Below are 23,080 nucleotides of genomic sequence, written 5' to 3' on the forward strand. Positions count from 1 at the left end.
AAAAAAAAAAAAAAAGAAAAAGAAAAGAAAAATACAGGCTAGAAAATGGCCAGTAAACTCACACAAGCACATACACAACTTTACTACCAGATCATGGTCTTTATCTCATAATCAAAACAAAAAGAATAAAGAAACATTAAAAATATAATTTTCCCTGGTATTTCTTTTATGACCAGGGGTTTATTTAGAAGTATGTGACTTAATTCCCAAGGAGTGAAGTTTCTAGATATAGTTTGCTAATTTGTATTGGAATTTTTTGATAGTGAAATATATTCTTTTTTTTTTCATTTTTGAAGTTTTGTTTTATGACAGAGTATGGTAAATACATCATGTGATCTTAAAAGAAATATATATTCTGTATTCTGCTGTTTTTGTGTAAGGTCCTTTATACATGTCAATTAAGCCTAGGTGATTATAGCATTTTTAAGATACTTTGTATCCTTACTGATTTTTTATTTTCTCATTTTATTAATTTCTAAGAACATTGTTGAAGGCTGCAACTCTTAATTGTGTATCTAATTTTCCTTCCAATTTGTAAGTCTGTTGTTAAGTGCATAAGCATTATTTATTCTTGGAGAATTGACTCGATTGTTATGGAATGTTTCTGTGTGTCTTTATTAATGTTGTTTTGAACTCCACTTTTTATGATATTAACATAACTACTTAAGCTTTCTTCTTCTTATTTAATACTACAGTTTTCCATCATTTTAGTTTTAATCCATGTTTCTATATCGAAAAGTTGGTACTTAGACACAACATGCTTTTCATACAATTTGACAATATTGGTCTTCTAAATTATTTTTATATTATTATATTAATGTAATTATATTATATTAATGTATGTAGTTATGTTAAAATATTTCCTCTTGTCTGCTTTTTTGTATTTGTTCCATCTGTTGTTTAATTTTTTTCTGGTTTTTCTATGTTGTTTTATGTGGGAAAAAAGAATTTAAAGGTCAGCATTTCCAAGATCCTTTTTAATCCCTGCATTTATTTATATTCTTTGTTTATTTTTTACAGAATTGCCCTAAGGCTTACATAGAATATTTTTAGTCTCTACTTTCACATAGCTTTTTCTGATTTATACTGCTTACATGTAGTCTAATGACATTACGACTGTGTATTCATATTTCTCCCCTGATTGTCCTACATAGTACTGTTACACATGCCATGCTCTTGTCACTCCAAGTAACACTATAGGTTCCTCCTAAATAATTAACTTTCAATGTAAAACCACAGATTAAGATTAAAATAGTGACCCTCTCTGGTGGTGCAGCCAGTTGAAGTGCCTCACTGTGAAGCTGTCCACAGCCACTGTGGTGTAGGTTTGATCCCCGCCAGGGACCTCTTGTCTCGCCTGCTGCTCCCCTTAGCAATGTCTTTCAGTACATCTACCTGTTCGGCTTCCCACTTTGTCTCTGGTGGGTCCTCTTACCACCCACACCTCTGCACTATACCCCAGTTCTTATATGCATAAATAAATAAATCTTAACAAAATACCAAAAACATTAAAATAGTGGGAAAATACCCTGTGAAATAATAAAGTGATTTAGAGCACTTTGTGCTAATTTTTTAAATTTTGTTATGATTTATCCCTCATTTAGTATTCTTTATTATTTTCCTGCAGATCCACATTTCTTTATGGTATTATATTCCTCCTGTTGGACAACCTGCTTTGACATTTGCTGTTGATGAATTTCCTTAGTTTTTATCTGAGAAATCCTTACTCTTTTGAAAGATTTTTTTTGTGTGCTATATATTTGCTTTAAGATATCAAGTTCTTGATTGACACTTTTTTTCTCTGCTCTCTTTTAAGAAGTTATTTTACCCTCTCCCCTCGATCATGGTTTTTGAAAGGAATTGATGCAATTCTAATAAATGCATCTTTTTTTCCCCCCTAGTTACTACTCTGTTTATACTTCCAGCTTCTTCTGAGTTCCTTTTGCTGTTGTTTATATTATTTTTTTAATATGCATTTTAATCAGTATTTCAAACCTTTCAGTATATTGGGATCTGTTGGTTAGGTATTATCTTAGTGGTAATATGGAGCTACCATTGGCATCCTAAATTTATAGTAATCTATTGAATTGATATCTGTTTACCTTCAATAGCATATACTATGTTCCTCCCTATATTGATATATTTGTTATTATCCTAAATTCTATATTGTATTTTCTTATTGTATATTCTATATCCCTCATATGCATTTGTAATTATTGCTTTGTACTTTTGTCTTTAAAATCATGCAAGAAACAAGAAAGTAATTATAAGCAAAAAAAAAGTAATATTGGCTTTTACATTTATGTTATTATCATTTCTGAAGTTCTTTATTTGTTCATATGGCTTCAGCTTGCTCTCTAGTGTCCCTTAATTTCACTTGAAGTAACCCCCGGTATCATTTATTGTAGGCGAGGTCAGTTGCTGATATATTAACTCAGTTTTTTTTTCCCCCTAATCTCAACTGTCATAATTTCTTTCTTTTTAAAGAATGATATTTTTGTCTGATACAAAATTCTTTGTTGACTTTTTTTTTTCTTTCAATGCTTCAAACATACGACTTTACTTCCCTATGTACTCCATGTTTCATGAGAAATCAACTGTTCATCTTATTTAGGATTCCTGGTGTGTGGCAAGTTTCTCTCTCTGCTCTTAAGAATCTGTCTTTTTTATTGTTCTAATGTGACTTGTCTCTGTTTATCTCTCTTTAAAAAATTTATATTTATTTGTAATTGAGATACTATAAGGATACCCCTGTGTGTATCACCACCAAGTCTCCCATAATCCACCATTATAGTCCATTTTGCTTCTTTCCCTTTCGTTCTTACTCTTCCTTCATCTCTTCCCCCCGTTAGTGGTGAAGTCTTTGAGCTTATCCTAAGTGGAATTAGTTGAGATTCCTGACTGTGTGGACATATTTCTTCATCAGATTTCCAAGTTTGGCCATTATTTCTTTAAATATCTGTCTGCCCTGTTCTGTTTCTCCTCGCCTTTTGGATCTCCCGTTTTGTGTCCCGTTACTTTTGGTGGTATCCCATATATCTCGTATGGACTGTTTATTTTTCTTCTTGTTCCTCAGACTGAATAATTTAAATTGAATGGTCTTCAGATCTGCTGATTCTTTCTTCTACTTGTTTAAATCTGCAGTTGAAACTCTCTAGTGTATTTGTCATTAAATTTACTGTACTTTTCAGCTCTGAACTGTCTTTTCTTTTAATAATTTTTTCTCTTTATTGATAGTTTCTGTTGGCTGAGGCCAATATTGTTATCTCTGCTGACTTTACCTCCTTTTCCCTAGTTTTGTCATTTTGAAAATATTTAAGCCCATTTATTAAAAAATTTATCTATGTCCAGTGTCTGTCCTTCCTTAGAGACTGTTTCTGTGATTTTTTCCCCCTTATACTTTGTTTCTTTGTTTCTTTCTCTTTTTTTTTTTTTGTTAAAATCTGGACAGTTTGAGCATTACAATGTGATAACGCCCCTTTATCTGGGTATGTTCCTGTGGCTTTTTGTGGGTATTGCTGTTTGTTTGGAGACTTTTGTAATATCTATATTCTTTGTCATGCTGGTCTCTGAAACTTTTGCTTCTTTAGCCTGTGTTAAGCTCATTGTGATAAATGTCCTTATATGCCAAAAAAAAAAAAAAAAAGAAAAGAAGGGTAGAAAACTAAGGAAAGAAATCAAAAAAAGAGAAGGAAGGAAGGAGGGAAATGGGAGGAGGTAAAAAATATTATCCTTAACATACTTTTCAGTAGATTATGTCCTGGATGGATCAGTTGCTTAGCCAGGACATTTACAGCTCTTCCTTAGTCTTCATTTCTCTGGTTAATCTAAGCCTAGAGTTCAGCCATTGGTGAAAGCTTAGGGTCACTTTCGATCTTTTCTGAGCAAGCATCTTTCTCTGGGTGTGTTCAGAGCTATCTAAATTTCCCAGCACACACAAGCATTTTTCTTGTTATTGACTTACAGCATTATTTAGGTTTTGGGTGTACAGCCTTTTCAGTCATCATCTGTATACCCTGTGTTATGTTTTGCCACTGCAATTCTAGCTTCCATCCATCACTATACCGTGACCCCTTTACCTACTTCCCTACTTCTTTCCCCCTTCCCCTCTGATAATTACGCTTTTGTACCTATGGTTTAAAAGTTGGTTTTAGCTCATTCACTTGTTTTGTTTCTTTACCACATGTGAGTGAAATCATAGAGTTTGTGTTTCTCAGTCTCACTTGTTTCACTAAGCACAATGCCCTCGAGTTCTAGCCATATTGTTGCAAAGGACATGATTTCATTTTTTTTTTTAAATAATTGAGTAGCTATACCACTCTTTCTTTATCTAATTATTTGTTGATGGGCACTTAAATTACTTCCAAGTCTTGGTTATTATAAAGCTTGTAATTCTTCAAATTAGTGTTGGATAGATATTCAGAAGTAAGATGAGTAGATCACACAGAATTTCTTAATTAATTTCTTAATGTTCTGAGGAACCTCCATATTACTTGCCATAATGGCTGCATCCCTTTTCCTATCAACAGATAAACAAGCGTTTTGAATGTCCTTATTTCTGCATGAAACTCTCCAGCTTTTCTTCCTAGGTTTTGGTGCATCTATTGTTTTTCTCAAGTGTACTCTTTTGCTCCAGTTGGCAGCAGATTGCTCATTTTGCCTTACATTGTTTTGTAAGAATGACTCTGTGTAACCATTTTTCCAGTGCGAGTAAGTCTCAGGTCTAATAAAACAAAAGCAAGTGCTTATGTCAGTCCTGCAGGTAGCCCCTAGACAAATGAGAACAAACACAGCTCTTTGATGATAAGGTCTGCTTGCTCCCTCCAGAACCAAGGACCAGAGCACCACACGGGGAACGTGGGCTGGCACAGTCAAGACTACTGCTGTGCTGGGAGGTGCTGGGGCAAGGAAAAATAAAAGGAACAAAAAGCTTTTTGACTATTTTAAGTTGTTTTTCTGGACTGAACGATTATCGGGTTATCATCAACTTTGTTTTCCAGAATTCTAAAAGAGTTGATTTGGACAATTTTACTTGGTTTTGATTTGTTTCCATGTAGGTAGAGGCTCTTGGAGCTTCCTACCCTACCATTTTTTGCTCTTCATTTCAAGAATTGAATTTTGGGTGTCAATGAATTCAGTATTTCTTCCTATTTCCTACCCTATTGCTAATTTTAATTTGTTTCTATTTCTTTTCTAACATTTGTTTTTATTTTTATGTTCATGAATAATTTTGCTATTTATTCTTTGTTCTTCCCCCTCAAGAGTGTCTTTTCTGTGACTGGTTACTGAAGGTGAATGTTCCACCCTTTTCTTCCTCCTACTACTCTCCCTTCCTCCTGTATCCTCATTGCTTTGACATGCGTGTGCTCATTTTTTGATTAAAAAATATCATAAATATTTCTTCGGCCTTTATCTGATAGATACTTAGGATCATTTTATTTTCATTTGTGAATGGTATGTATTCAGAGGACTATAGAGTATCTTATTTTTGGCATTCAGTGGGGCTATTCCTCAGAAATTTTAGTGTTTAATCAATATTTACAACTGTTCCATGACTGGTTTTCTTTAAGTTTTGTGGAGTCTATTTTCTTTACAGATTATGCAGTTAAATGTTTGTGTTGATGTAAGTGCAGTATTCACTACATTGACCATCACACGTATATATTCAGATTCTTTATGTCCATTTTGTCCTTCTGCTTGATCTGAGTCTGAAAGTATTATCGGTGTTCAATTAGAATTGTTGCTATTAATTTTCTGTTGAATTTTAAAGCTTTTTTTTTATATCTGTTACTCAGGAAAAGTTCACAACTATTATGCATTTAGTAAATGTTGTCAATTTAGTGAAATTTCACTTTCCTATTTCATGCATTTTATGCCTTAGTTTTACTTTCATATTCTTCACAAATTCTGAACTCCCTGATAAATCTTTGTTCCCACTTTCAAATTTTCTCTTTCAAATTTTATTACTCAATGAATAAGTATATAAACAGTACTTTAAATTGTTCAGCTTTATGATTCTTGTTACTATTACATTTTTAAAAAAGTTTTATTATAAGATACTATTGCACTTAAAAAATACTTCTGAAATAATTACATATTTTCAGAAGATATGTAGTGTACATATTTGCCATCTAGCCCTTAACCAGTTTTTATGGTTATCTGCATCTTACATCACTTACATTGATCAAAACTAGGAACTAACATTGGTGCTGTACTGGGAACTAAACTATAGACTTTACTGGGTTCTTGCCGTATTTCCCATGAGTATCCTTTTCCGATTTAGAATCCTATCCAGAGTGCCACTTGCATTTTGTCATTCCTTTCCTCAGTCTCACCTTTGCCCAGACCGTACCACCATACAGTCCTTCCTAGCATTTTGTGACAATGACATTTGTCATGAGTACTGGTGAGGTATTCTATAGATTGCCTTTTAATTTGAGTTTGTCTGATATTTCCTCATGAGAATTAGGGCTTGGGGAATGATATTATGCAGAGGAAGCATCCTTCTCAGTGAATCATGTTGGCACATATATGACATCAACACAATTATCCATGGGAGGTGATCACAGGTGTTTGCCAGGTTTCTCCTTTGTACAACTACTTTTTCTCATTTTACATATTGTGTTTATGAGAAAGGAATCATTAAGTCTAATCCAGCAAGGAGGAGGAATTAAACTCCACCTCCTAAATGTAGAGTATCAATTGGTGGGCTTTAAAAACTACCACAGTAGTTAATAAATCTGCCAAGGCCTACTTTGAGGCTATGCAAATATCCTATTTTCACTTTTAAATTTCACCCACTAATTTTAGTATCTATCTGTGGATCTTTCCCAGAGTAGTTAAGATTCCTCTTCAAATGGTGATTTCTCCATGTCCCTTATTCTTTTTATGTTTATTATTTGGAATTGGTTTGGTAAGGAATATTTATATTTTCTCCCTCACTTGTTATTTACCCCCATAGTCAGCAAACTTTACTGTAGTGGACTAGATAGCAACTATTTTAGAATCTGAGGGTCATTTGGTCTCTATCACACAACTAATTTTATTCTTGTAGTGTGCAACAACCATAGATAATATACAAATAAATGGACATGGATATATTCTAATACATTTCTTTTTTTAAGATTTATTTTTATTTATTAATACATACAAGAACTAAGGTGTAGGCCAGAGGTAAAGGGGATGGAAGGATTCACCAGAGACAGAGTTGGGAGCAAAACAGGCAGCTCTACTAAAATACATTGTTAAAGGAAGCAGTAGGTGAGATAAGAGAGGTCTGCAGTGTCATGTGGGTTATTTTCCTGTCTAGGAATCAAACTCATGCCTCAGTGGCTGGTGTTAGCTTGATAGCACTGAGACTACCCCCTGCACCACCAGCGGGGCCCTACATCTTTATTTTTAAAACAGACATCAGACCAGTTTTTGTTTGCAGGCCAGCTTCTGATAACTGCTCACTGATATTTGGCAGATGAACTCTTGGATATTCACTTTATTCTTTGGGTCACAAGGACATTCAATTTTTTTACTCAAATTGTTTCAGCTCTGACTGGGACTCTTTTGGTCCGCTCCTATGACATGTCTCCATCATTTGGAGTTGATTTATTTATTTAATTTTTGAACATTTTCCTTTTTTTCTGCTGCTGCAAGATCCTACGGGCTCATTTTTCAACAGGATACTTCCTAGATTTGTCTCTTAGCATAGGTGTCTTCCATCTCCCTTTGTGTGAATGTCCACTAGAATGGCTTTAGAATTCTTAGTTTAATCATTTTTTTTTTCAATTGGTGTTCTGCATTTAATGTTCTCTAACCTGATTCCCCTCTGCCCCATCACTTTTTTGGGTGGGTGTGGGGAGGTTGGGGCATGAAAGTGGGGACTTTAATTTTTCTTTTGAAATCAACATGTCTTACAAGAATAGAAATACATTTAATTTATCATCATCGTCTGGTTCATCATGGAGATTTTTTTCTCTTATGACTTGAGTTCTTATCCCATCTTGATTTTTTCATTTTGTCAGACTTATACTGGTTGGGTCTCTGGTAAATCTCTTGGGTATCTGTTCTCATTTTCCAGAATGTTTTTTTTAGAACATCTCTGTGTCCTTCTTTTGAAATCAGTATTCAGTGATATATGTTGTCTACATCATTGATTTAATTTTCTGTGTCGATTCTGTCCTTTGCTGATTTCAATGGGAATTTCATTTCTTTCCTTGGGTTTTCTTTTTTTTTTTTTAATAACCTTTCTTATGCAAATGAGCCTTTCCTTTCAATTTCCTTCTTGATCTATTGGTTTCATTTCATCATTTGTCTTTTAAAAGCAGAGGTCAAATGTTTGGAGTCTTTGAAACCAGACAGAAATGCTCTCCAAAAATGTACAGTCGTCCTTTTCATAGTATGATTTTACTGAGAATTTAGATATGATCCTGTTTTGATACATCTTAGAAAATTTTATAAAATATCTGTATTTTGTCTGTGTGTTTGTAATCCAAGAGATCTCTCTCTGGCTTAGTTCCCCCAAGAGAGCGACATGGGGCTTTCCCCAAGTCTCCTCATCACCCAGATGCTGAGTTCCCTGTTCAGACCCTCACTTGCACCTGGAGGCCAGCTTGAATGGCAAAGCTCTGAGCTGCAGTTCTCGCTGTGACAGTGATTTCCCTAGTGTGCCTGGCTGGACTGAGCAGATAACAACTGTACTTGCTGCCTTGTCTGACCAGGTGATCGGCAGCAATCACAGTCTTCTAGACCTGAAACTGCTCTGTCCAGCTGCTCTCAGAACTTGTCTTCATCCTTGCTGAGGACTGTATTTCCCACGTTGTAACGATGCAGTCTCTTCAGGGAGTTGTCCCACGATGTTGAGGCAGCTGAAGGGGAAGGAGACCCATGTGGCCTATTTGGGAGCCCAGGAGAGTCCCACTCAGGAGGCTGTGCCTAGTGTATATCAAGGTGCTACAGGGATGCCAGGGGCCTCAGTTAGGCTGAGTCCCTGCCGAGGATGGGAATGCATGTGGTGTGGTCCTTGAAAGTGTGAGGTCTGGAGCTATGAGCATCAGGCTGAGCTTAGTTCTCTGCTGTGCATCAGGGGGTTGCCTGGGCCAGGGTCCTCACTCTGGTTCCTCAGCTTTATGTTTTATGAAAACAAACAAACAAAAAGTCTTGTTGAGCTAATATGAAGATTAAATGAACACACACATACATTTGACTCTTGAACAAGGTGTTATGGAAATTGCCCCCCTCAGATACTCAGTTGAAAATCTGTATAAATTTTGACTCTCTTAGAACTTAACTAATAATCTGATGTTGACCAGAAGCCTTACCAAGAACATCAAGTCAATTTACACATCTTTTGTGTGGTTCATATATTATGTACTATATTCTTACAATAATGTAAGTTAGAGAAGAGAAAACATTATTAAGAAAATCATAAAGAAGGGCATGTAAAGTGACAACACTGCACTGTAATTATTGAATACAGAGTTGGGCTAATTTGAAGATAAAATGAGCCTTAGTGGACCTGCCTCGTCCCCACCAATGCCGTCCTAGTGTCATCGAACAGTTCATTTATTGAGATCTCGTCCATCCGTCACTGGTGCTGAGTGAAGTTTGGGTGAATGTCAGGAGGTGCTGGTGTTACCTGATTAGCCTGCCAGTGTAGGTCAAGGAGGCTGTCCCTTTGCTTGGCAATACCTTTCAGTGGTCGAAACATCTGCCATCTTGGAAGGCCCAGTCCTGTCTCAGCTTTAATTTTTCTTTCTCATTGAAAGCATCCCACCCATCCTTTTGAAGCTCCAGCCCACTCCCTCTCCCACCCAAACATGTTTTAGCACTTTGTTACTATTTGTGCCCATCAGTCAGCCTGTGTGGTCAGCGTAGTGTTTGGTGTCTTACACGCTGACATTCACTGGCTTGTAGAATGTTGACTTCCATGTAGCCACATCTTCCTTCATTGCTTGTCTCTGCATGCTGCTGGTCTACCTAGTTGGCACTTTGTTGGGCCCTGCTTGTTCTGCGGGCTTCCTGCTTCTTAGAGGCCAGGTGCTAAGAATTTGGGAGTCAGAAAGACCAGCTAGGGTTTCTAGTTCTGGCATATCACCTATTGACTGAGGGAAAGTTACCTGAGTCCCACCTGTAAGATCAAGAGTGAGCATAATGCCCAGCTGAAAGTCTGGATTGAAAGGCAAAATCTGACACCTCCTAACCTCACAGTTGCTGGGATTTAGCACATACCAGGGTTGGTGACTGTCATCATCACGCTTCTTAGTGAGGTGGCCAGTCACTGGTCCCTGCATACTTACACCTGCATTTCTTGTATCCACCTGCAGGAGATTAGCATCTCATGTTAACTGGGATAAGGGGGAATAAATGTTAGCTAATGATTTGGTCAAACCCTAAGAAATAGCTCAGCATCTCAGATTGCTTATCTTTGAAAAAAGAAGCTGGCATTTGTATGTGCACACCATAACTTTTAACTCCAGTCCTAGTTTATTAGTATAGGGATGAGGAATAGGATTGATGATCGCTTGCTCAGGTAGTGCACCATACAGGTAGGGTGGGGGTACAAGAGGGCAGGTGCTGGTACCTGAGGACCCACATCTCTGTTTTCAACAGGTGTGATGAGCTTGGGAAAGCTTAAAGGGATTTCCACAGGAAAGTGTTCCATTTCTATGCAGCCCTAAATACCACCAGCTTTTGTATTAACACAACGCATTAGAATTCTGGATCTGTTTGAGATTCTCCTGAGAAAAGGTTGGCGGAAAACCTACACAGGGATGTGAGGAAAGAGCTTAGGTCCCAGGAGATGGTGGATTCAAAGTATGAAGGGCTATGTGGGAGCCAGCTGTTCTCTGAGCCACTGGAGGCATTTTGGTCTTTCAGAAAAAGCAGTCGATTTTCTGAACTTGAAAGCAAGGCTCATTTTATTTTTAAAATGTTTAGACTGTGGAGGAGATAATGTATATAAAAGCACTTTTGTCAGCTGAAGTTTCATGCATATCAGAGCAACCTCGTTCATCTCCCTATAGTGCTTTGTGGGGCTCAAGACACTTTCCCCAGCATCCCTGTAGCACCTTGTTTCTGCTCCCTTCTGATGAAGCTGCTGTCGCTACTATTAGATCTCCTTTACAGGTGGGGGCACTGAGGCCCAGAGAGACTGACTGACTTCCCCATGGTCTTGTGTATAAGAGTGACTGAGACAACATTGTCGCTACCCCCAGGCTGTTAGGGATGATGACATTAATGCTGTTGGTCATTGGATTTGTTTTAATTTAAGTAGAAACCCTTGTTAAGCCACCTGTGGCTTTGTGGTTGGGACCAGCGGTGGAAGATGGCTTTCTGACCTCTGTAAAGCCACTTGTGTCTCTCTGACTCAGTTTTCTAGTAACGTGGAGGCAAGAAAATCTAGCTCTTCTTCAAGTGAGCTCAAGAGGGCTATCCTGCACCCTAGAGAGGATACTGCACCCTTGCTGACTCTCCAGGCTTCTCGAGCTGTGCTGTGCTGGGTCATCTTCCACACTGAGAGGACTTGTCTAAGTAGCTAGACTCACTCTTCTTCCCAGAGTGAGTTGATTATCCGAAGGAGGTCCTGTTCTGCAGGGTGGGGAGACATTCTGCTTAGATACCACCAAGGTTTGTGCAAGACGAAGTGACCTTTACTGTGGAATGCAAAACTGCTTATTTGTGTATGCTCCACAACCACCCTATGAGGTAGGGCTGCTATTTCCTCTTGCTATATGAGTCATCTGAAGTCCAAAGAGGTTTAGTAATTTGCTCAAGAGCACATGATAAAAAACATAGCCAATTTAAACCAGATAGTCTTGCTCTATAGCTTGTGCCATTAAGTAGTGTGCTAAGCTCATCTGATGACTAAGTGCCATCCACTACCCCTCCACTCCTGAACTCACCTCGCTACCACCCTTTCACCTATTACTCATCTATTCAGTTAACTTTCCATGTATCCATCATCCATCCACCCACGCATCCCATGACCTACCCTCTGACCATACACCCATGTATCTACCCACTCCTCCTACTAGCCACCCATCTGTTCTTCCAGCTACCTGCCTACCGCCCGTCCATCCAGCCATTCGTCCATGTTTTCATTCTCCTGCACATCCCATCTGTTCATCCATCCATCATCATTCATAAATAAACATTCATTTATTATCCATTCATCCACCCATCCCTCCATCCACCCACCCACCCCTTTATTCATTATATTGGCTATTTTTCTTGCATGGTTTTTGCTTCATCCTGGGGGAGAAGTTTCTCCATTCTGGGAGAGCCAAGCATTTGCTTTCTGACACTTGGAGACCGTTATATCAACACAAATCCATTAGCTCCCAAGAAATATCTGGACTTCCTTCTGACTTTCCTCGGTTGGTGTTGTCAGGAATAGTGCTATTTCAGGTTGTGCCAGGTTGCTTGTTTATTTTCCTCCCTATAAACCTACAAAGGGTTTCTCCCTACGAAGTTTTACAAATATGCAAACCTGCAGATTCTTACAGAAACAGTTGGCTTTCTGAAGCATTATCACAAATTAAAACTCAATTAGCCCCATTCCTTGAGCTAAGATTTAAATATGGATTAGTTTGGCATTATTTTACCTTTTTAAACCATTCCACAGTCTATGTGATATATCTAAAAATTATGTAATAAATCTAAAACAGATGTTCATGGACCATTTTATAAAGAAATTAAATTTAATAGAAATAGAACAATTTGATTTGAGATAAGTCAATTAAAATTGCCTGTGAAGAAGCAGTATCATTAAGAGACAGTACAGCTTACCTATTACTAAGTGCAAAACAATGGAAGTCATTTAATTATTTTGCATAGTCTCCATTGTTTATAATCCATTGGGAGAAAATCTTTCTTTTCCATTTTTTTTTTTTACTTTTTTATTGTGGATTCAGACATGTAAACATGTACCATGAGCAGTTATACAGTGAACTCTCATGTGCCCACAACCCATCTTCAACAAATATTAATTCTGTTTGTCTTCATTTCTCTTACTACTTTTCATAATTTCTGAGAACATTTTCTTTGCCACTTAATTTCAGTGAGTCAAAATTCCATTTTTAAAAAGAATGTCGACATATATTTCAATGTTGACATTGAAATATAATACAATTTTGGGGCCCTCCCTGGTGGCGCAATGGGTTAGGATGCAGCACTGTGAGCTAGCCGCAGCTGCTTCAGTGCGAGCTCAATCTCCAGCCCGGAGTGACCCACATGGCGTGGCAGACCTCTCCTGCTCTGCTCTCAGCCGTGTACTTTGTCGATCTGCCTGTTCTGCTACCCACTCTGTCTCTGGTGAATCCTCTCACTGCCCCTGTATCTGTACCCCAGTTCTGTATGCATAAATCAATAAATCAAAAAGAAAAAAAGTGAGTTAAAAAAGGAAATATAACGCAATTTTGACTATAAGTGGTTTACTTTGAATATACATGGCTGATGTTTTCATTGAAATATAGCCTATTTTAGGGGGAGGAGAGCACTGGAAATTTCCTGTTACTTTTAATTTAAAATTTAAAAAATTTGCAGTCAAGTAGAAAGAATAATAAATGAGCCATCACCTGTACTTCTACATAAGTCTCTCATTAGGTCAGGACTGCACTTTGCTAAGTGAGAGGTGTTTTGACATGTAGATACTAGCCCGTGGCCAGCTAGAGGGCCAGCTCGCCCCTCTGCCCCATCTTAGCCACGCATTGCAGGCAAGTTGCATCATGCCCAGTCACTTCATCATCAAGTGGGAATAATAGTAACGTGTACACCCCCTGGGGTTATACCCGCCACGTTATAGGCTCTCAACTGGTGAGTGACAGGTTTCCTTACCTCCCAGCGGCACCCTCTTTGCTGCAGCTGCAGGAGCTAAATGGGACCAGGTGGGCGATGTAAATTCAAGTCATTTTTGATCACTGGGGAAGATTTTTATGGCTGAAAGAGTTGGTATGATCCGGAGTATAAGTCTGGAGTGAGAGTGGTTCAAATCTCAACTCTACCCCTGCAATTACGGAGCAGGAGTGAGTGACTCCCTATGTCTGGGCCCCATTTCCTCACTGTAAAATGGGGAGCGCACATGTGGTGGTGGGAAAATGGGAAAAAAATGTGGTGGTGGAGGGAAAATAAAATGGGAGAGTCTGTGCCCAAGGCAGTAGTGCCCAGCTGCCAGAGTGTTACTGTCATCACTGTGATTCTCAGTTGTTATGTGTGTTAACACAGTGAGCACCATATACGTGCTCAATAAAGGTGGTATTGTCATAAGAAAGGATAAAAAACTGTCATTGAATTGTTCTTCACATGTCTGATACTATGTTGGTGCAATAAAAACAACAAAGATCTTTCGTGAAAGCCCAGAAAGCCACATCGAGCAAACATCCACTCTGGGTCGACAGGTGCATGTCACCAGCCAGACTGGGCATCACATCGCCATGGGAGGTGACCTGGGCCCATGGCCGCCTCCCCATGTACCAACACAGACCAGCCTCTAGAAGGCCGGAAGTCAATGCTTCCATGGGCTTGCCATGGCCACGGCAGGTGTTCTACCCTGAGGGCTGTGCCGTTCCTGTTGCCTGGGGCTGATATGTTTTCCCTCCTTGCTCTCTCTTCTGACTCTCTCCTTCTATTCCAGGTTGAAAGGATTGTAGACAAGAGGAAGAACAAGAAAGGAAAGTGGGAGTATCTGATCCGATGGAAAGGCTACGGGAGCACAGAGGACACGTGGGAGCCGGAGCACCACCTGTTACACTGTGAGGAGTTCATCGACGAGTTCAATGGGCTGCACGTGTCCAAGGACAAGAGGGTCAAGTCCGGGAAGCCAGCCAGTGCTTCCAAGCTCCTGCGCGACAGCCGAGGCCCTCCAGTGGAGAAACTCGCGCACAGGCCTTCAGAATCTGGCAAGAGCAAAGGGACTTCCAACAAACGGAAGCGGATCACCCCCTCCCTGTCCAGGCCCAAGAAGGGGTACTCAGCCAAGCCCCCTGCTGGAGGTGACCGGGCCACCAAGACAGTGTCTTACAGGACTACCCCCAGTGGCTTACAAATAATGCCTCTGAAGAAGGCCCAGAATGGGCTGGAAAATGGGGATGCTGGTTCCGAGAAAGATGAGCGGCATTTTGGAAACGGGTCCCCTCAGCCGGGGATGGATTTGAACGACTGCGTTGGGGAGCAAGACCTAGGCGAGTGCGATGTTAAGCATGCAGCCCTGGCGGAGAATGGGCTTGGTATGTGGCTGGTGTTTCTTTTGCATTTGCCTGTGGTGGTGGCGGATGAGGGGCTTTGCGTGTGGCCCTGGGGAGTCACCAGACCCCACCTGCCCCGCTGTGGACGCTTAGCCAAGCAGCAGCTCTCCTTTGTTTCCCTTCAGCAGGGCCATGTGGACTTGGTCAGGTGCCCACAGTGGTTAAGACACGCTGTATGTGGGGAGACCGAGGCACGGATGCTCCAGAGCTCAGGCCTGTAGTGGCGGAACATACCTGACTGCACTTGACATGCCTGGCCATGGTGACCACTCTAGCACCCCTTCTCTGGGTCTGAGGGCACCCCAAGTCCTCACTTCTAGGACCTCTGACTCATCTCCAAGTATAGATGTCTTTCTGGGGAAGTGTGACCACGTAGAGTCCCTGCTTTCTGCTTCATCAAGCCCCCTGAAACATGACCTAGAGAGGTGGCCTGGGTTGGGGGTCTGCCTCTTCTCAAGTTCTTATCAGGCTTAGGCCTCCCAAATATCAGCTAGACGCTTGCCTTTCACCTGATTCCTGGAGTAGGTCCTAACTCTGACCCCTCCCCTGCGTTTTCTTTGGGTTTACACCTTCTTATTCCTTCCTGGAGGCAACATAGCAGAGATGATAGTATTCCCTCCTGTGTCAAGTTCACACTTGTCAGCCTGGTGTTATCAGCAGTCACTTCTTGACCACGTCCCTGGGGGCTCCACTCCAGCCTTCCAGGTTAGCCCTCCTTACCAGTATGTGCATCCCCCATTTCTCAGATACCTGTGTGTACTTTGTGGTGGCATTTTACCTTGCGCTGCCAGAGCCTCAGCCTCATGCTATAAGAGTAGGCCAGAGATGCCCTGCATGGAGCCAGTGTGTGCGTGGGAAGAGGGGTACCGGCATGCAGGCGGGGCAGGCTGGAGGAACTCATAGAAGGATGGGCTGGTGGGGGGTAGGCATGCCTGGGGAGCGGGTGATTTCAGGGTACAGAATGTGTGGAGCATGCTGGCAGGGCAGGGAGAGATGTCTTCAGGGATTCTTGCTGGGGAATCTGAGCAATCACTTTTGAGTTTCCTCTTTCTCCAGAGAGAGAAATTTCACCCAAACAGGATTTATTTAGCAGTCTGCCCTAGATTGACTCACACTTCCGTCTGGGGATCCCTGATGCTGACATGACTCTGCCTGCTAACATCTATAAAAACTGTTTGTTTTAAAAATTCGTCTCTCGGGGAGGAGTGGGCTTGTGTAAACGAGGCCTGGCACACGTATCCGTGTCTGATGTTCCCGTGACAGCTGCGGGCGGTAGAGGAATTCCCCGACTCGGGAAGGGTGCCGGCAAGGAGAGCTTTGGGGGCTCCTTGGGTGCAGGCTCAGGAAGCTGGGCACTGTTCCCTGCATCCTGCTAGAGCAGCCCCAAGAGGGAGGGAGGACCACGAGGAGGACTCTTGGCTGCACAGCAGTGTAAAGGGGAGGATCCAGACTTGCCAGAGGGGTGGAAACAAAGGTGTCAAAGGTGTCCCTCTCGTTCCACACAGCTTTCTCGAATGGGATAGGGGTCCGTCCTTGGGCCTCATCCATGCCCCTGCTGTATAATTCGGCCGTCGGGTGTGGTATCCGAGCACTAGGAGAAATAGGCTGGGCCAAGACTGCTGGGAGCAGCGTGAACTCCAGAAGTTTCTCTAGTGCTTTCTTGTCTCTGTTCTCTGTCTCCCCACTTGTCCCCCCATGTTGACTGTCCTCTAGCCACTTGGGTCCCTGCCTGGATAGAGAGGAAGAAGCTGCCACCTCTATTTTGTTCTGTGTTGGGTGTTTCTGGAAGTCCCTTTTGCTTTCATGCTCCGTAGTATTTCTTGATGTCCTCGACATTCTAAGGTTAAAGCAACATCCTCAAATTTGGCATGTTTAAGATATCCTGGCACCCTGTAAAAATGCAGATGCCATAAATCTGGCTCTTTAAGACTGGGATGGAACTGGAAGATGAGTTTTTGAATGAGAACCCTGGGCCTCTGGCACATTTGAAGCATGCTTTGTGGCAAAACAGGGGTGGCAGCTATGTCAACTTAATATTAACTCAGCACTTCATTTTGGAGCACTTCCTCAGGGTCACCCACCATGCCGGTGCTTGGCATAGAGTCATGGAGAGACAGGTGAGGACTGTTTCCCCCGAAACTTACAGTCCATTCTTTAGAGTCAAGCGTGGATGTTGCTAGGCCGGTGTTTAGAAGAATCCTGAGGCTGGCTCATCGAAGAAGTAATATGCCTGTCGTGTATGTGGTAGGCCTTTAGCATATATCACCTATGGTCACTGGGTCATCAATGCCATAATCATTGTCAACCTTTAACACTCTAGTTAGAACTAACATATTATGTAGTTGGTTGGTAACTGGGGAGCAGAAAAGTCTGAGAACCCTTGAGGGAGATTTGTTGTTCCTGACACAGAGAAGGTTTTATGGCTCCACTTACCTTTCCACCAGAGGTAAGCCTCAATAAAGCAGAACCTTACACCCATGGAACCCTTACCCTGACTTTCCACCCAAGGATCCAGGACATACATATTGGCACGTGGGTGAGCCAGCAGCCTTTTCAGCATAGAGGAGCACTCATCTTTGTCTAGCAGAAGGGGAGGGGGAGATCCTGGCGATGCATTCCCGGCATTTGTTTTGGGGGTGGGCTGTTGCTTTTTATATGATTTTAACTTCTCTTTGATGAATTCAGGTTCTGCATACAGAGAAGCAACTTATGTAACATGTTACTCATTTTCTGCTGCCTTCCCTGATCTGTGCTGTGGGAACAAATGCTAAATCGGGGCTCCGGCGGGTGGTGTTTTGGTCTCCGGCTGCATTCCCCCAGCACTGTTTGTGAGGCGTGTGCAGCAGCTCAGTGCTGCTCCTGCTTCTGATTCTCCTCCTGTAATGACAAATGGCCCTGTGGTCCGGGGACCATCTGCCTCAGCATCCCTTGGGGAGCTTGTTAAAAATGGACTCCGCCCCGATTGAATGAATCGGGATCTCAGGGGGCAGGGCGCGGGTTATGCATTTTAAATGCTGAATTTTAACATCCATGGGTGTTTCCAGTACTTCCTGCGGCTGTGGTTGGTGGTAAGCGATGGTTCATAGGTCCATTTGTTAAGATCCAGAGTTCCTCCTGGGGTTTGAAGCTTGTAAATGGGAATGTGGTTGGCCCTTCAAAGGCATAATAACCCTAACCTGACAGTTTCTCCTCCTTGATGATGAACTCTCTACTGGGCATCTTTTTTCTTTCTAGAGCAGGCCGGTTCCATCTGTGCGGAGAAACTGCAAGGCTAGCTCACCTCTGCTGTGCCCTGGAGAACTGGTTAACCCTGTCTTGTCTAAATAGGCCAACACTTTGCTGCTAGACGCTTTCAGGTGCGCCTTTACCTATGTGAACACACCTGTGGCTGGTGGCACAACACATGAACGTCCAACGTCCAACATTCTCCAAATTCCCACAAAGCCAGTGGCTTCCATTGCCAATGTTGGTCCCCATTTCTTTGCCTCTTGGGAGTCTTTTCCCTTCCATCTCATGACTGGTATCTCCCGCCCAGCCCTGAGTCTCGGGCACTGCCTACTTTGGTGTTTTTAGGGTTGTGGCTTCCATGGAAAGAGTTGTCCCACAGGACAGTGCCACGTATGGTGCTTTGCCCCACACTCCTTTAGGAGTTCCTGGGCTTCCATGTCTATAGTATTCACATGTCTCTTCCTGTTCTCTCCTTCCTGATTCTTGTTTGCCCTTTATTGATCGTAACAGTGAGCGTGTTTGAAAGCACTTCAGACACCGAGCACACTCTTGGGATGCTGAAGAGCCTTGGGCTTGCAAACACAGCACTGTATCAGATCTCCCCCACATTCAAACACAGTTGCCCCAAACCCCAGAGGTTCTGATGCAGGAGGCTTGGTAGAGAGCCTGGGAATCCTTGTCACTAAAGCACCCAGCTGCCGCTGCTGGTCCAGGGACCTGCCGTCAGCACCCACTGCTGCTTGAGACAAAGGGACACCAGGGTGGTTGAGCTGAATGTGCCGTGCTGGTGGGTGGGCAGTGTTGGGAGGCTGTGGGTGCTTTTGCTCAGGACCTTGAGTTTGCTCCCCAGAGTTTGTAAGGTGAACTTTTGGCAGATGAGAGTTGTAGTCTGGCACATGGTTGAGTGGGGAACCCCTGGTGAGGAGACCTTGGGTTTATTACAAAGAGCCCTCTGGCAGCCTTGGCAGCCCAGAGATGTGGCTGTCGTCCTTCCTGTTAGTCATAGGAGGAGAATAGGTTTACAGTGCTCAAGTTGGGATGAGAATTCCAGGTCATTTGACTCTATAGCTGGTCCCTAAAGGACGTCCTGCTTGGCTTGCAGAGAGAACAAGGGTGCCTAATCCCAGCTCCTGAAAAAACAGGCCCTAGTTGGAGATGGGGTCTAGTGGGGCAAGGAGCCCGCTCCTTAGATTCAACCTCATTGCTTCCTTTTTTTTTTAATATATTCATTTATAAATTTATTATGTCAGAGCATGGTATTAAATATTTTAAGGTCAAAGCATATGTATGTAAAAATTCATTGCATGTTCTTCTTCTTTGTTTTTGTCATCTCATGAGAGCTCAAAGCAAATGATCAGAATAAGTACTTTCATGTGCTTACTCTTTTGCTTCCTTTAAAAAAAAATTTTTATTTATATGTCTATTTACATTATTGTTCATCATAAAACAATGTTTACTTCCCCTCTCCATTAATAAGCAATGAGAGAAGGGGACAGAAAGGATGTAATCTAAGTGTGACAGGGTAGCCAGGGTGGGCTTGGGCTGCCTGTAGGTGGGTCCTCACCCACGCTTAACATTTAATTTTCTGCAAACACACACAAAAGGGTAATGGATTTATTTACAAAAGGGGAAAGGAAAAGGAACAACCTAGGGAAAGAGAGAGGGATACACAGTAGCTGTTACTAGGAGTCTCGTAACAAACTAACACTGCTAGTCCCCAGTTACAAGGTCTGAGAGCGAGAGAGAGAGAGAGAGAGAGAGAGAGAGAGAGAGAGAGAGAGAGAGAGAGCCCTTACTTCTCCAGAGCGACAATTGGAAAACTGCTTTCTATTTCTTCCCCAATGTCCCAGAATGCCTACTTAGCTCCACCCTTGAGTCCTCGCAGTTCTCTCCCTGGTACTGCTGGGAGTTGTAGTTTCCAATCACTGAAGTAGGGGGTGGAGTCCAGAAAGCTGGAGTAGGGGGTGGAGTCCACAAGACTCTGCAGAATTCCTTTAGGACATCCTTCCCCAACATAAGGATTTCACCCATATTAGCTCTTTGCCTTTCACTTTGCAAACCTGGATGAAATAGTTTGTTGCTAGAAAAATACAGTTGAACAAAACAGATTCAAGGATTAGAAAATCTAAAGAGAGCAACAACTGTTACCAAAAGGATTGAACCAGTCATCACTTGGCTCATCTCATAAGCAGAAAGAAGTCAGGCAGTGCCCAGGCAAGTTGACCAAACATTCTAGAACAGTGAATCCCTCTCTTCTCCAAAGGGTTGCCCAGAACAGAGGAGGCGGTGACACTCCAAGCCCTTGGTGAGGACTGTCTACCTGGATCTCCAACCCAGACACAGAGCAGCAAGTAGAATTACAGATCAGTTTCACTTACAAATTTAGTGGTGCAGAGTAACCCTCCTGGGCCCCATTACCGTTTCCTTCATAGTTCCTCAAGATTGTGACTGATCCTGAAACTTCTCACTCCATGCCCTGAACTTGACCCCAGCTCATGACCTTTATATTCGCCACTATTTCTCAAGATAGCTCGTGGGAGCTGGCTGGGACAGCCCGAAGAGCGAAGAGCGTTGGTGGCCACAGGCTGGGCCTTTTGTCAAGGCAGCTATCCCCCACTCCAACAAGGCTGTTCTTTTAACACACTTCAAACACCCACTCCCAAGTCAACAAACTCCAACCAACCTTTTTATTTTTTTCAAAGGCAGGTCATTTTCCAAGCCATTAACAACAGAAGCCTAAGGGGCTGTTATGCTTTCTCTTTCAAAGCCTGGCAAGTAAGTGAGTGCCCTGATGAATGAACTCAGAACCCTTTTATGTGGTGACGTGAAGACCCATCCAACTTGGCTGCTGTCTGGGAATGGAAAGTGGCAGGCTGGGATGGAGAATCTGACAGTCCACTCAACCATGGTGTGTCCAAAGAGAAAATCTGGCCTCTCTATTGGTATCCCATTCCTGGATTTGATTTTGGCATCCAAAAGAGGCTGATTAGTTTTTATGCCAGTCAGATATTGTTTTCCTCTCTTATCTACCTAAAAAAAAAAGGCCTTAGCAGCTGGTTCTAACTAGCTTACTCACTCATGGTGATCCAAGAAGTGGGGTGGGGTGTGGAAGAGCCCCCACGCCCCGGATGCCAGCATTAAGGGGGGCATGTGGTCTGCTGAGGCAAAGTAAGTCAGAATTAAGCTTGTCATATGCCTTGCTGTGAAAAGTTTGTGTCAGAGAACCACCGAGGGCCTAAACAATAGCCAGCAGATCAAACACCTCTACAGGGCTTCTTTTTTGGGGTGATGGAAATGTACTGGAATTAGATTATGGTGATGATTCCACTATTGCAAATACACTAAAATCACTGATTTGAACACTTAAATGGGTGGATTTTATAGTATGTAAATTATATCTCAATGAACCTGTTGAAAACAAAAAGATAAACAGGAACATAACAAGTAGAATAAAAGAAGAGCTACTGCTTATCACATGTTAGGGAGTCTTCTGAGCCCTGGCTATAGAGAGGGACATTCACTTCCTTGGGCTCCGTCCCTCACCCCCTTTTCCTACACCAGGAAAGTGATTCTCAAATGCACTCACTGCCCAGAGTTAGCCAGGTGCAGCAGGAGGCGGAGCTGGAGGCAGCCTCGTACTAGCTCTTGAACTGATCCCATCTATAGGATCTAGGTGATGCAGATGAGCCGGTAGTGCAGAGCCCAGCGTCAGAGTGCAGAGGTGGCGGCTGAACACAGCATACATCCATGCTCATGTTCTGGAGATCACAGGTCGGAAATGGGTTGGCTGAACTGTGTTCCTTCTAGAAAGTCTAGGGAAGAATCCACTCTCTGCCTGCTTCAGCTTCTCAAGGTTGTCCATGTTCCTCAACTTGTAGCTCTAGACTCTCCTTCCACTTACCGCTCCTTTTTTTGACCCTCATGCCTCCCTCTTATAGGATCCTGTGATGACACTGGCCACATGCTGCCATCCAGGATCCCCTCCCCGTCTTGAGGTCCTGACCTTGATCAGGCTTGCAGAACCCCCTTCATCATAGTCACAGGGGATTAAGATGCTAACCTCTTTGGGGCTCATCAATCAGCCCACCGCCAACATGTTGGAGAATTGGGAGGGGGTGGAGAACCTTCAGGTATTTGGACTTCTGTGCTTGATGGGCAAAATGGAAACAAGAAATGTTGGTTTTGTCATCTGGATTAGAAAGCAAGTTTGAATGAAACAATCTGTTTAGTGCAATCTTGAGAACTTGGACACTGAAGTTGCATCAAATGTCCTTTTAGGAGCAGGAGGCAAGTGGCAGCTTCTCCAAGACAAGAAGCACTTCCCAGCTCTGATGCATTTCTACGCGATACATCTCAGCAGTGTTTATTTTAGACAAACTGACTTAAATCCTCCTGTGCTTGAGCCTGGCTAGCAGTGATGATAAAGAATGGTTATTAAGCCTCGGCTGGGGGTGCGGTGCCTGGCTAAGGATTTACATGCAATGTCTCATTAAATCCTGCTAACTCTAGTGAAGTAAGTTGTCTTTTGATCTCCAGTTTACAGGTGAGGAAGTGGAGGCTCTAAGGAGTGAAGACCCCTGGAGGGTAATGGGGAACAGTCAGAATTCTTTTTTTTTTTT

The 23,080-nt window shown here is 42.3% G+C and overlaps 1 protein-coding gene across 1 annotated transcript in view; it reads left to right on the plus strand.

Moving 5' to 3' along the window:
* Positions 1-23,080, plus strand: part of CDYL2 (chromodomain protein, Y-like 2) — a 152,695-nt gene that overhangs the window by 85,315 nt on the left and 44,300 nt on the right. Inside the window, exon 2 of the mRNA XM_004690354.2 lies at positions 14,624-15,215. Within this exon, the coding sequence (XP_004690411.1) occupies positions 14,624-15,215 (592 nt within the window). The remainder of the gene's footprint in view (positions 1-14,623; positions 15,216-23,080) is intronic.

Source organism: Condylura cristata, unplaced genomic scaffold (genome assembly GCF_000260355.1).
Source record: "Condylura cristata isolate star-nosed mole 26May11 unplaced genomic scaffold, ConCri1.0 scaffold00028, whole genome shotgun sequence".
NCBI classification, from domain to species: domain Eukaryota; kingdom Metazoa; phylum Chordata; class Mammalia; order Eulipotyphla; family Talpidae; genus Condylura; species Condylura cristata.